This window comes from Psammomys obesus, unplaced genomic scaffold, assembly GCF_907164565.1.
Source record: "Psammomys obesus unplaced genomic scaffold, mPsaObe1.curated_primary_1811, whole genome shotgun sequence".
NCBI classification, from domain to species: Eukaryota; Metazoa; Chordata; class Mammalia; order Rodentia; family Muridae; genus Psammomys; species Psammomys obesus.
Window position 1 is genome coordinate 8,466,749 of NW_026596079.1, and position 14,863 is coordinate 8,481,611.

The window sequence follows — 14,863 nt, forward strand, 5'->3', positions numbered from 1 at the left end:
GATAATCAGAAGGAGGGCTGTCTTGCACAGAGCACCCAGTGTACTGGAAGAGAGACTCACACAGTTTGTCCTGCAGCCCACTGTGCTGTGCTCCCACTGTCAGCCATCAGCGCATACCAGCCCAGCAAAGTATGTACCTGGCTTTCTCTGGACAAGACATAGGGCAACATCTATCTACACTGACTTTCTCAGTCGTCCAGGTGAGGGCACAGTTCTCTATAAGACACTAGCCACAGTTTTGGGGGACCTCAGGGCTACCTCTTAGAATGGCTGCAATTTGGGGAATTGATATGATCTTCCTCAGGCTCAGCAGTTTGCTGGAGGAATTTACAGAACATAGCAAGGCTCTACATGTGGAACTGTAGCTGGGACTAGGATGGCCCTCAGTGGAGCTTTGAATTTCCCACAGTGCTGGATGTCAGCACCTCCTTCTATCCTTAGTGCATGAGATCAGGACTCACTCAGGAAGTCCCTTAAGCTTTCCCTGTACTGCACATGCACAGTCTCCATCCTCCTGGGGCTTCCAGTCCCTTTCCCTCCAGTCCATCCAGAAGTCAGAGCTTCTGTGTCATGTTGTTAAGGCCCCTTCACAGGGCACTTAGGTCAGAGCTTTCAGGCAGACATAGACACACCTATCAGGAAGGACACAAGGGCATGGACAAGGGACATACCTCTCAGTAGGTTAAATTCATCTTGACTACACAGCCGCATACCCAGGGCTTTCAGAGAGCAGCTTCTGTCAGCACAGCAGGGCATTGCTCGCCATGGGGTTAGAGCTGGGCCGCAGACTTCAGTAAGCTGCTGTGTGCAGCTAAGTGAGGGGGTGTGAGGTGGATGTTTTATAGATTCTGCTAATGCTGCTTCTTGGATGTTAATTGCTGTTCCCTCAGGTTGCACATGTTGTGGTTAAGAATAATAATAAGAAGTTTTCAAGACTTTGACATAAAGGCTTTGTTCTTATTCCATTACATGATTCCGTCCTTGCACTTCAGTGCTGGAACGTAGCCTCTGTCCTTGGTGGTATATACTCCTGGCAAAGGGACCAAAAGGCTTTAGTCTGTTGGCAGCTTTGCCTGGTCCCTTAGTGTGTCTTCATGTCTGTAGGTACTATTTCCTCCAGTTTTTACACACCCGAAATGCCCAAGTGAGATGGAGAAGTTTGAAATTGTCCAGGCTACCTATGCTGTGGCCTGCATCCTCAGGCAGTGCTGATCTGTGCTTGGTATTGTAACTCTACAGAGGATCTGCCCCACAGGGTGCTCCCTTCCCGGAAATTTCCTGTCTTGTTCCAGTGCCCAGTGTCCCTGAATGTTTGAGGTGTGTTGTATTGGCTAGTGCAACACAATCATACTGCTCTGCCCTGTAGCCTGTGCTCCCACCTCCTTCCCTGCCTGGTTGACTTGGCCGACTCTCTTAATTAAAGAGTCCTACCATGCTAGGTAGGAAGAAGTAGCTGGTGTTTCCCTATGCAAGCCTTACGTTACTGGAGAGCAGGAAGAGTCCTCCTTTCACAGTCAAGCTTTCACCCAAGATGGTGAAAACCCTAGGACAACCCTCCCCTCAACCCTGAGGGGTTGTCCAATGCCAGCTCTAGCATTTGGGTGTCATCTCTCTGGGGCTATTATACCCCTTTTTGGACTGTCTCAGGGTGCCTTTCCGGTATATCACATCCATAAAACTACATCAGCCTGAGTTCACATGACTGTATGTGCAAATCTGCCCACTTCTGCGTTCTGCTTAATTCCACCTTCATTCTGGAGGTATCTTCATGATGAGCACTAGTGGACCAGAATGCTTTGTAACATGGTTTGGAACTCACTCTGAAGCAGTTGTGATCATGCTATTTAAAAATCCCCATGTCACTAGGAAACTTGAAGATATTATTATCTTTTGCCTTGTAATTTGTGGCTTTACATTATAATAAAATTTTACCAGGACAGTTTGAGTCTTTGACATAATCAGAATAGTTGTCTGACTCATTAAGAATGCGACGCTCTCAGCTGTCCCTAGAAACCTTTTACAAAGGAGTCCTGAAGCACTTTCTAAGAATTAGATTAAGTGGAGGCAAGGATTAATAATAAGGGGCAGGATTTGTGTACTTCCAGCCATCACCACAATATGAACTGGTTCCCCCTTCCAGCTTTATTGAAGGAGTGTGTGCCAAGGCTTTGACCAGGTATAGTCTTGAAGTAGGATATTTGCAAAATCAGTTACTATTAGGAGATAGATGTATTGGCATTAGCATTAAAGATATTTGCACCTGGTAATTTAGGGAACCAGTTCAGAGTATTCATTTTCAACAAAACACGGAATATGACCATACTTACACAAAGAAGCTGAGCCACTGTCCTTCTTTACCCCCTCATGTGACTGCCTCCTGTCTTGTTGTTTCTTTTACAGAGTTTTTGGTTATGAAAAGAAAGAGAGGCAGGCCTAAGGGCTCTACAAAGAAGGCCAGCACTGAAGAGGAGGTGGCAGAAAACCTTGTTAGCCCCAGTGAAGACACGCCCCTGGCTCCAGAGGAAGGGAGTGGCCTGGCCCCTAACAGCCTGGAGTGTAGCAAGTGCTGCCGGAAGTTCTCCAATACGCGCCAGCTGCGCAAGCACATCTGCATCATTGTGCTGAATCTGGGTGAAGAGGAAGGAGAGGCAGGTTAGTGCTGCATGTGCACGGCAGGTTCTTTTCCAGAGCAGTGACGGCTCATCCCTGCTCTCGGGCTTGTTGCTTGGGAGTGGTGTGTACTTGTCCAGGTCAGTCCATCTGCTGACAATGCTTGCTTACTGTTCCTGAGGATAGAGGTGAATGCAGTAGGTGAGACCCATGGCATGCTGGTCAGGGGTTTTCTGAAAAGACCTGTGTGGACTACAGCAATGGTAAAACTCTGTCTCTACCTTGGTGAGTTCATGTGCTGGGAGAACAGGGAGCTTTTGGAAGCAAACTGTGGAAGGGCAGTCCTCAAGAGCATTCATTCTACTGTAATACATGGACCTGGACAATGCTTGAGTGTGAGGTGAGGTGACATCCTAGTGGATGGTTGGAGTTAAGGGAGGAAGGCTGATTGGTGCCTGAAGACTAGACTAGACTGTGGAGGGTGTTCTTGAAGAAAAAACACCATGTGCTTCCTTTGGCTATGTTCCTGGCTAGACTTCAACTCTAAAGCCACATGAGTGGGCTGAGGGTGACCACAAGCATGGCACATTCATAGATAACCTTCTAGAAGGAGATGCAGGTACACTAAGGGCACCTGGGCCTCTGCAGTAGGCCGGGGGTTGTTTGATGCTTATACTCTTTTCTATTCACAGTGGGCTGTGCTGGGCTGTGCAAAGTGTGCTGTGTGAGAGCCCAGTGTGTGGTCAGGGTTTGAATCTCTTCCAGCTTTGCTAGCCTACTTTACCTTCAGTTTTTTTTATTGGTAATACAGAAATAAAAACTGCTATTTTGTGTGAGTGATTTGGGTATTAAATGAGACAGGACTTCTGTAGGGCTTTACATAGCAGTTGCCATGTCAGAGACCCAGTATACTTAGCTGCTCTGTTAGCTGTTATATCCCTGTGGCTATAGTACTTTTGTCTTCCTGTGTTCTAAGGGCAACACACTTAGACACTGAAGAAGGGAATACATTTGCCTGGTGTCTGTTAGGTAGGAGGACCTGGCCTTTGACCCCTAGGCCATGCTTCTGAATCGCTGTTCTTAATTTTTTTACTGTAAATGTTTCCTGTTGATATAGCAGGATGCTTGGAATGCAAAATCACAGCACAGATTGGATGAATTATTAAGCAATTAATCAATTTGTACTTAACAGGTGTCCAGGTAGGTGGCCAAGGCTCATTGCCAGCATCTGTGGCAGCTGATTAAAACATCCTTTCAGTCCCTTAAAGAGCTCTCAAGGTGACATGTGACCCTCACCACTTTGTGTGCTAACAGAATCCTGACATGGCAGCGGGCTGGCTGCTGTCCCACAGTGTGAGATATGTGAGATTTCAGTAGGGTTTTGAACCTCAGCTTGGAACCTAAAGTCATTTTGCAAGGTTTTAGAGAAAAGTTGCTTAAGATCAGGTTGTACCATCTCTGAGGCTGAAATTCAGACAGCCATGGCTCTAATTCACTGATGTGGGTTATGGGCATTGCTGTTCTTTCTCCATATCCCTGCTTCTCTGTCCTGTTGCCTGTCTCTTTTACACACCACATGCAGACACATACACATGCACTTATATTTACCCCTTTTCTCTTCATTTCTGGCACCCTACTGAATGCTTGTTGCATCTTCAGCAGCTCCAGCCATTGACGCAACTTTTCTGATTTCTACTGGTCCTTCTACAAACCTGTTCTCTGCCATTAGGTGCCCTTTGCTATGGCTCCACAGCTTTCTCCTGCCATGGCTGAGTGCCCCTGACCTTTCTGAAGATGCCTGGGATCAAGGCTTTCAGCCTTTTACCATATTGAATTTTCTTTTCTGCCTCCCAGATCTACATCTAATTTGAAGGCAAAGTAATAAGTAGCTGGACTAAATCCTTTCTCTCCATCTTAGTTCATCTTTCCCCACTCCAGATGACCTTGATATGTTGTATTGTGGATCATCTTGCACACTCCCCTTATTCCAGTATTGCGGTCAGCCATGGCACATTTGTTGACAATTAATTCAGTTGTTTTTCTTGTGTGTAATTATAAACAAGAACTTAGTAAAATCTCTGTAGGTATATTTTTGTGCATGTGTAAAATTCCTGATTGTAGATCTGCCTAGACAGAAAACATATGCAACTATATTTCTCCTTAGAAAACCCCCACCAACTTATAGTCCCAAAAGGCCTGGAAGCACCATTGGATGTTATAACTTTTGTTGTCTTTGTGTGTGTGTGTGTGTGTGCGCGCGCGCAGATATGCATGTAAGGGCAAGGGTATCCTCTGTTATTGTTCCTCAGTCCCTGTCAATTAGACAGACGCTCACTGGCTTTGAGCTCTATATTACTCAGGTTTCTCTGGAGTCATAGAACTTATATATATATATGGGATTTATTAGACTTAAAAACTATAGTCCAAGACTATGGTTGGCTATAAACAGAAAGTCCAAGAATTTAGTAGTTGCTCACCCAGTCCTGGGTGCGACAGCTGATCTTCAGTATATGCTAGAATACTGGAGAAGTAGACTCCAATGCCATTGAAGGAATAGGTATGCGAGTAAGAAGAGGGCAAGCAGGCAGAGCAGGAGCTTCCTTCTTCCATGTCCTTATATAGGCTTCCAGCAGAAGGTGTGGTCCAGATTAAGGGTATGTCTTTCTACCTCAAAGATCAGGACTAGAAGTAGATTCACCCACTTCAAACCAAGCAGAAAAGGTGTGCCTTCCATTTCTGGTTTATAGTTTATCCTAGATATAGTGAAGTTGACAGTCAAGAATAGCCACCACAACCTCACTGTGTAAGCTAGGCTGCCTTGCCAGAGAATCCCGGGTGTCTGCCTATCTCTGCCTTCAGGTACTGAGAGTCTAAGAGGGTGCTACCATGCCTGTATTTTTAAAAACTTCTTAATGTGGAGTCTGAGGTGAACACTGATCCTTGTGCTCACAAGGTAAGCACTTCGCTGACTGAGCCATCTCTCTTGCCCTGTTGTTTCTTTTTTATAACACAGCAAATTCTAAGAAGGCAACTATAACTCTGAATGTTAGTGCATAGGTGACATGCCTTTTACACTGCCCATGGGGAAAGGCCTTACTCCATTCTTGGCTCCCATACATCTTCTCATGACTCTTCTGTGATCTCTGCATTCTCCAATCTAGCAGATATACTTTTAAGGTTTTAAAGTATTTTATTTGTGTGTGTGTGTGTGTGTGTGTGTGTGTGTGTGTGTGTGTGTATTGCGTTTGCCACATACATGGGTGCTCATAGGAGACAGAGCAGGCATGGAATCTTCTGGAGCTGGAGTTACAGGTAGTTGTGAGCCACCCAACATGGGCACTGGGAACTGAAGTCAAGTCCTGGGAGAGCAGCGTGTATACTTAACCACTGAACCATATTTTAAAAAGTGTTTGGGGTTTTTTTTGGAGAATTTCATACATGAGTATACTATATTTACGTAATTTTCACACTTTCTTTTCCCCTCTCCAACTCTTTTATCATCCCTTTTGTGTTGCTCTTGACCTCATTTTGTATAATTATTGTACGTACATGTAGATGCGAGCATGTATTGTTACATACATATACATGTGTATGTATGTAACATTTAGCAAGTTCATTTAGTGTTACTCATATATACATGGGTTTAGCGCTGACCATTTGAGATTGGATAAGGTAATTGGAAAAGGTCTCTGGGGAAGGTTGATCCTCCCTCCTCTAGTGGGAGGAGGGCCCTGACTGCCTGTAGCTCTTTATCTGGGAGTGAGACATTGGAACATTTCCTCTATGCTCTTGGCATGTCAATGTGTATGGTCATTGTGCATGTCTTTTTAGACAGCCATATTTTTGAGGTTTCACAGGTACAGCATCCTTGTCATGTCTAGAAGATACTGTCTTGCAACAGGTGTCCTGGTCCTTTGACTTTTACAGTATTCCCTCCCCATTTTCTGCAGTTGTAATGTAGATCCATCAGCTGGGGCTGAACACTTAAGGTCCCTTGTTTTCTGCATTTTCAATCAGTTGTATATCTCAATAGCAGCCTCCAACTGCTGTAAAATGAAGCTTCTTTGATGAGGAGTGAGAGCTACATTTATCTGAGTATAAAGATAAGTGTTTAGAATATAGCTAGAAGATACATTGATTGAGGGAAATGGTAATGGTTGTTTCTCCCCTAGGGTCAGTGACCGCTCAAGCCAGGGATAATTGGCCAAGTATACAGTATCAGGCATTCCCTCTTACCGAATGGCCTTAATCTAATTAGACAGCTGTTGGTTATTGCCAAGTTCCATTGCCACTACCGCACCATTGGAACATTTGTTGGCTCGGTAATTGTTGTGGGTCATAGGTGTAACAGCTGCATCGAACTACTGACTTTTTTTTTTCTTGCTAGCTTGTGTAGCTTCTTCTGATAATATGAGAACCAGTCCACAGGGAGGAGGCTCCCAGGTCAGATCCAGCTCCATTCTTCAGGTCCTGTGTCTGAAGTGTGTAGTATCCTCAGCAACGGGGACTTACCTTCAGGTTCTGAGAGGCAGCAGGCTATATTGTTTGGAGGGGTTTTCTTGAAACCTTGACCAACAATTCAAAGGGAGGTTTCCCTTGACTGGCGGTTGGGTATTTGTTAGGTGCTCTGTGGTTCCTAGGGAAGCATTGTTACCCTGTGTGTGGCATAATTCCATTTAATCTTTCTCTCTTTGTCTGTGTGTATCAGTGTGTGTGTATGTCTGTTAAACATGCTAAGTAAGCTTATAAAAGAGTATGTTCACAGGCATACTTTTTAAGACTAGTTTTTTTCTATTAAACAATGTTTTCTGGTACTCCATCTGTTGCAGGGGCTATTCTCAGTGTTTCACAGTGAATTCCTCATTCAGTTGTCAACCTCAAAAGGAAGGCATTGTTAGTATGCCTTAGAGGAGAAAATTGGTCCCCAAAATGATAGCCCTGACTAGCCTGGAACTTGCTGTATAGACTAGGCTGGCCTTGAACAAAAAGAGATCTTCCTGCCTCAGCCTCTGCAATGCTGAATTAAAGGAATGTGCCACCACTCCCAGCTTGAAAAATATTGACACATGGTCCTTGTGACTGTTTTGTTAGGTGTCCCAACCCCAGAGAATCAGCAAATACCAACTGTTGTCATTTTTAAATGCCATATGGCATTCATAAGAATGGGTCTATAGTTGAAGGATTGTTTTAAAACAGTATTTAACATGAAATTTTATCATTAGTCTTTGCATGCCATTATTGACTTAGGTAAATGCCTCATCACACACCTTGGGGTAAAGAGCACTATTTTATATTTCGGCACATGCAGGTATTGTCAGACTGACCTGAGAACTCAGGTCCCAGCTCCTTTTCAGCTGAGGCCACATCCTCCTTTGTCCTCTTTGCCTCCATTGTGTCAGTAGTTATCATGGTTGATCTCTCATGCAAATCATGCTTTAAAACTATATTTGAAGCTTCTTCATTACTAAGGGATTCTTTCCATGCATTCTTAGGTTGCTGGCTAGTTGTGTCTGTGTATGGTTAGAGTATTTCTCACTGTGCATCTGGACTGTTATGTACTTAAAATATCCCCCACAGTTTCTCATTTAACCTTTAATGTCTCTTGTGTTTCTTAAGTTTCTTGCCCTTTTTTTTTAATCATAACTTAGAAAGCTGTCATCATGCCCTCAAATGATAGAAATATGTTTCTGTGTACTTGTTGCTTGTGTGTTTTCATTCAACGTATGTATTTGAAAATTTTAATTTGCAAATCATATTTCTGCATAACTTGGGAAGTAAGGTAATACACACTCATAAACACATGCATGCACATACATATATGACCAATACATTCATGTAAAAAGAATTCTTAATGTTACTTTAGTTCATGAAATATTGAAAAATATAAGGTCTACAGAGAAGATATGGATCTTGCATTTAAAAGTCTAAAAGGCTAAACCCCCTGCTCAGATGTAGCCCATAGACTCATTCTCCAAGTGGATTCCCTAGTAAGGGGAGCAGGGGCTGTCTCTGGCATGAACTCGGTGGCAGGCTCTCCCCATGGGGAATGCAGCCTTGCCAGGCCACAGAGGAAGACAGTGCAGCCAGTCCTGATGAGACCTGATGGGCTAGGGTCAGATAGAAGGGGAAGAGGACCTCCCCTATCAGTGGACTAGGGGAGGAGCATAAGAGGAGAAGAGGGAGGGAGGATGGAATTAGGAGGAGAATGAGGGAGGGGCCACAGCCAAAGTGAATAAATTGTAATAAATAATAAAATTTAATAAAAAATGCAAAAAAATAAACATTGTGGTTTGGAGTTACAAAGACGGTGCATAATGGCCCCATATCTTCACCACTTTATACAACGCTAACTAGTATCAGGATTCCAAATGGTTCAGGTGTGGTTCAGGTCACTTGTTGCCCATATAGATTTGTCAGCCATTTTGCCAGCAGGTGGCAGAATTGCCCTGCTTCCCTCAAAGCTCACCTGTTGCTTCCCCTTTACCCACATCCGCTCTCCCAACAGGCATCCACTGATCTGGTCTCCAAACTCTGTGATTTTGTCATTTTGAGAATACTGTGTAAATTGAACAGCACAGTATGGGATCCTGTAAGAATGGTTAAAAAGCAGCCTTGTGTTTAAACTCCATTCCTAATTTAGTCACTGAGGAATTTAAGTCTAGCCATGGTGTTTATCTAGAGTCTACCACTCATTTGGGGAGTGGTTGGGAGGAAAGTCCCTGCCTTCCTGTGATTGTGACAGTTGCTGGAGACTTGCTCCAGGCTGTGCTCTGTGCTACCACATTCCTGTGTTAAAAATTGGTGTTATCTCTGCCTTGGGGATGCAGAGCACATTCCTGCCCAGCTGTGTTTCTGGCAGGGAGGGTTTCCTCTAGCTTGGTAAGAAAGCAAAGTCCCTCTGCATGCTTCCTACTGTTTGCAGTCCACTCTGTGATAATTAGGCAGTGACTGTAGCAAGTGAGGCAGGCAGGCAGGCAGGCAGGCACGGTCCTCCTAACAGGATTATCAGTGTACACAGTAATAAGCCCTGTGGAAAATAGCCTCATCCTTCATTGATCCAAGTGACCTGAAAGGACTTTAATTTCACAGATACCTAATGGGGTGATAGAAACCTCATCGTTTTCCCACTCTCTGGTCTCGGTGGATACCCATCAAATATGTGAAGTGCCCTTACACCCGGCTTCCTGGGGCTGGGCCCACACACTACATGCTGCTCCCAAGTCTGCTAAGCACGGCATTACAATCGGAAAACCATCACATATTTCTTCCAGTACATGCAGTATAAAGAGCACTTCAGTGACATTTCAGAAATTGACCTTGACTCTATAGCTTGTTAAAACAATTAGAAGAAAACAAAGTAAGTGTTTTTTTTCCCCCTCTCCTCTGAACTCTGGCAAGTTAAAATAACATTTTGAATATGTATTCAACATTTATTTATTTTATTCTGCATTTCAATAGTAAGAGGAATGGGAAAAGAGATGTTTTTTTTTTTCCCCCTGTTGTTATGAGGAACAGCTGGTGTTTCTTGAAAAACATGTTTTACCCTACAGAACTCAATATGTCAGGTTTGTGAAGGTGGCTTCGCAGCCACTGAAGTGTGTTATTTCCAGGGTCATTCCCTGAAAAGAGAGCTGGAAGATTTCCCATGTCTCATGGAAGAACACATGGTAGTCTCCTCATCTTCCTAAAGATACCCTGTGTTCTCCTTGGAGTTTGGACTGTACTTCATGTCCATGCCTTCCGCTGTGATTGTGACAGTTGCTGGAGACTTGATGAAGATGGTTCCGAGCTGCATTTGAGAGTTTGCAGGTGCAGCAGCCCTCTGGGTGTCACACTTTTCTCCTTGGGAAAATGAGTAATGATTCTGGCTGTTTCTTTTTGCTTCCTGTTAGTGTCCCTCCGGCTCCCAGGCCTTGGGAGCTCAAGGAACTGTAGGGAAAGATAGCAGCTCAGGATCCCCCAAGACCAAGTTCTAGCACAAAGGAGATGTATTTGCCACAGTGACACAGGACAGAGAATAAGAGACAAAGACAGGAGATAGAAGAGGGAGAAGGGGAAGAGAACAAAGGAGAGGGGGAAGGGGCATTTGTTTCTGAGGGGGACAAAGGACTGCCTCTGGTTAGAGAGGAGACACACTTGGCACATTGGCAAATGGCAGTTTATAAACGTGAAAAAGGAAACCCATGATAGGATGAGGTATTTAAATTTGACAGTATGTTAATTAGGTGAGCCAAATAAGGATTTGATTACTTTAATACTTTGATAGCTGGATCTTGATAGTCAGCCTCAGGAGGTGGATATGGCCAAATAAGGGAATAGGCCTTGGTTTCTAGCTTTAGGAATGTAATCTAATGGTCTTTAGCAAGGCAAAAGGAAAGGAAGAGAAGGACAAGGCCTGCCATAGTCATGTTTGCAGTGCTTGGGCTGGCTGGAGTCCTTTCAGGAACAGACACTGGTAGGCATCCAGCTGCGCTTGGCCTTAGGTACCTTGTAGTGAGGATACATATGTATGAGACAGACTTTTTCCTAGGGAGACACAACACACACAGAGAAGAATAGAAATGACTCAAAGATAGCTGCATCACTAAAGCCTACCTCATAAAACTGGAAAATTTGGAGCTCACAGTGCAGCCTGGAGGCAGCTCAACAGGTTAAAAAGGGTGTCCTCTCTAGATGGCTCAGTTAGTCTAAACCTTTTTTTAGACAGCTGGCTGGTTTCTGATTCAGCATATGGGCTTGACTAAGAGTCTTCTTTGTACCTTGGCTTGTATATAAGTGACTCTTTTTTAAGATATTTATTTTATGTATGAGAGTTCCTCTGCATGTACACCTGTGTGCTGGAAGAGGGCATCAGATCTCAGTATAGATGATTGTGAGCCACCATGTGGTTGCCAGGACAGATGGTGCTCTTAACCACTGAGCCATCTCTCCCGCCCTAAGCAGTCTTTATTGTGTACTCTGGAAGGGTTGGGGGCTGGTGTTTGAATTTGGTCAGTTTCAGGGACTTCCTGAAACTATTTTGAGGTTTTTTTTTTTTTTTTCTTTTGAGAGCTAACTGCTACACAATAAGTGTGGCCCAACATGCTTTTTGTTCCCTGTTCTTCAGCTTCTGCAGGTGGCTTCGCAGCCACTGAAGTGTGTTATTTCCAGGGTCATTCCCTGAAAAGAGAGCTGTGCCCTCCCACTGTGCCTGCCTTCTTGGCTCTAATCCCCTCCTCTTCTGCACATCACAGAACTGTGCCTGATTCTGCCCACAGGCATGGGTCAGGCCACACCTCTTGAGAAGAGCTTCCTAGATATCAGGAGGCCTGATGTCACCAACTGCTTTCTACTTTGTGGGTCTAGTTAGAGGGAGCAGCCACCACCTTGAACCTGACCTATCATTGAGCGAGAAGGGAAGAGAGTGTCTGGGAGTTTTAACCATGGCCTAGGAGTAACACGTGTCATTTCTACCCTCACAGTTTCTTGGCTAGGAGGCATCACATGGTCTTACTTACTCTTGAGTTGCCTGTATTCCAGGCATGATCCCAGTGTGGAGGAGAACAGAAAATGCTTGCTTAGTGACCATTCTAAAGACCACACAGAGCTTCTGCTCATGCCCACAGTTGATCTTTATCTATGGGACGGCATCCTACGAATATGCTGAATAAACTTCAGTTTGGGTGTTGTACTAATACCAGGGCTCTACAGTGTATAGTGAGAATCTCATCTAACTTCTGATGGAGATTCTCTTTGCATCTATCTTGGTACCTATTCCCCACCATCCTGATGCCTCAGTCTCAAACATCCCTTGCCTGCCGCATGCTGTCACTATCCATGGGAGGCTGACTGTTCCTGCTGATTGCTTCTTTAGACCTTGTCTTTATCCTCTGTTGTCCTTGTGTGGCAGGCCCCATCATTATTTCCACAGTCTCTGATAAGAACTCAGGTCTACCCTGCTAGTCCCTCCACACTGCACATCAGTGCTTGCAGACATGTTGAGCATATATTTATGGTAAATCACCACTGCTTATGAACAGGTTGTAATTTTAAAGTTAATAAGCATTTACAGAGTCCCTATTATGGCCCAGCTATTGTATTTAGTGTCCTACAAATATCAGTCATTTCTTCTTCATAGAAACTTGAGGTATTTACTGTTTCTGCCTCAATTTCTTAGGAAGAAAACCTAGAAAGACAGCCTGTCTCTTCTGATGTGGTAATTAGTTGAGCACTTTGGCTCAGATGTATATGTTGTTGTAGCAGTGTTATAGGCATTGTAAAACACACATAAGAGTGTTGAAAGGTCAGAAAAGTAAAGAGGAGTTTCATTTTCTTCCAGAGTTTCCAATGACAGCCCTCCCAGGACACCTACTGTTCCCTCTGCACCACCTTCCTCTCCTTCCATCTTAACCATGAAGGCTTTGGTGTCCTGTGCTCTTACTGTCTGTCTCTCATGAATGCCGTGCTGTCCCCTTTTTTTGAGTATTCTCTTTTGCTTTCTACTGTGAAGAACTACTCATAGCTGTCATAGAATGTTGGCAGCCCCTAAAACAGTGGGGTACTGACACAACATTGGGGCTTTTTCTTTGGGGCACGTACCTTCTCTTATATCAGCCAACTCCTGCTTATTTCTAAGTCATAGGGCTCTATTTCTAAGTCATAGTGTTCCTTCCCTGTGCTCAGCTTAGGCCTCCCAGAAGCTCTGGCTTCTCTCTGCTCTGTGTGTACCTCTCCTCAGTTTCTGAGCTTGCTTACTTTGAGCCTGTGGCTCAGAAGGCAGAATTCCATTCTGTTGGGGCCCGCTTCCCTGTGGACCAAATCAAACCATTTTCACATTCCTTCTCTTCATCAGGATCCTGAGGTAAATTCTCAGTCTTGATAGGTTTGCCATAAACAGACTTTTCAGCTTTCTTGCTTTGCGGGAATGTCATTTCCCAGTTCTGTAGTATTTACAGCAGTGCTGGACACGCAGCAGGTGCTCTGTGTTTATCTTTTGAGGGGATGCACTGATACTCCCGGGACAGAAGCTGGTACTGTGCCGGACACTCAAGAGTATCTGTAGCTGCCATCTGTTCTACTCGAGGAACACCCCCCCCCCTTTTTTTCTACTCTGAATAACCCACTCGTTTTCAGCTGACATGGAATGCTGGCAGCCCCTAAACCACTGGGGCACTGACACAGCACTGAGTCCTTCTCTTTGGGACAACTAAAGTAGCAGCCAATTCTTGTCATCTCTAAATCACAGGATCATGCTGCTTCTTCCAGGCTCAGTCCCGACATCCTCTTTCCTGTGCTCAGCCTGGGATTTCTAGAAGCACCTGACTTCTCTCTGCTCTTGTGCGTCCCTCCCTGCATTACTTGGAACTTGTGCAAGGCCAGCTTCCTGATGCAGACATCTGACACTCCACACCTGCTTCCATTGGCTCTACAGATGCTGCAGTTCTCTTTTCCCAGCTTTTCGTATCTCATGGGTCAGCTAGTCCTTTCCAATCCATGCTTCCAGGATTACTACTTCTCACTGTAGAAACTCCAGACTCACCAGAACCTCTTCTTTTTACTCGCCTCCACAGCTGTCAGTCTCCAGGCTCTGATGACCTGTCCTTCCAGCAACTTCTGGATTCTTGACCTTTGACACCCTCCCCCTTCCAAGTCTTTTGTCATCTCCGTGTAGAGGTTACATTGGCTTTGAACCAGTCACTGTCTTTTTGGTTCTCCTTCTGGACCTAAGAACTGGTTCTTCCCAGTGTGTGTAGATAGAGGGACCTGCGCTTTTGCTGAAGCTTCTCCATGTCCCACCTCTAGATCACTGCTTTGCCTGCCCTATCTCACCGTGGTCTGAGACTGGCCATATGTCCCAGTCCACTGCCTCTTTGCATTTCTTGCTATCACTTGTCCTCTAGATTATTTGTGTTTGCCCCCTGAAAAGTTTTCTCAACCCCCTTAGCCAGCCATGCTGTCCTCTTTTCATTCTTCCAATGAGTACAGTGCCAGCAGCATAGGCAGTGCCAGAGAGAGTGAGGGTCTGTGGAGACAGAGGCTTCTGATCCTTCACACAACGTTCACAGTCATCCTCAGTGTTGATTGGAGAAAGAGGGAATTGGACACCTAGCACTGTAAGCATATGGGACATGTGGGGCTGGAGGATTTGACTGGGAAGCGTTCCATTTCTATACATCTGGATGTTTCAGAGGTGATGGAGGCCTAAGCTTTCTACACCCAAGCTCAATTCCAGAAATGTGGGTCAGGGGGATCAGGAAGCCTCAAATTGCTATCT

The 14,863-nt window shown here is 44.7% G+C and overlaps 1 protein-coding gene across 1 annotated transcript in view; it reads left to right on the forward strand.

Annotated features, from left to right (window-relative positions):
• Window positions 1–14,863, forward strand: part of Zfat (zinc finger and AT-hook domain containing) — a 187,953-nt gene that overhangs the window by 46,184 nt on the left and 126,906 nt on the right. Inside the window, exon 3 of the mRNA XM_055626715.1 lies at window positions 2,401–2,652. Coding sequence (XP_055482690.1) covers window positions 2,401–2,652 — 252 coding nt within the window. The remainder of the gene's footprint in view (window positions 1–2,400; window positions 2,653–14,863) is intronic.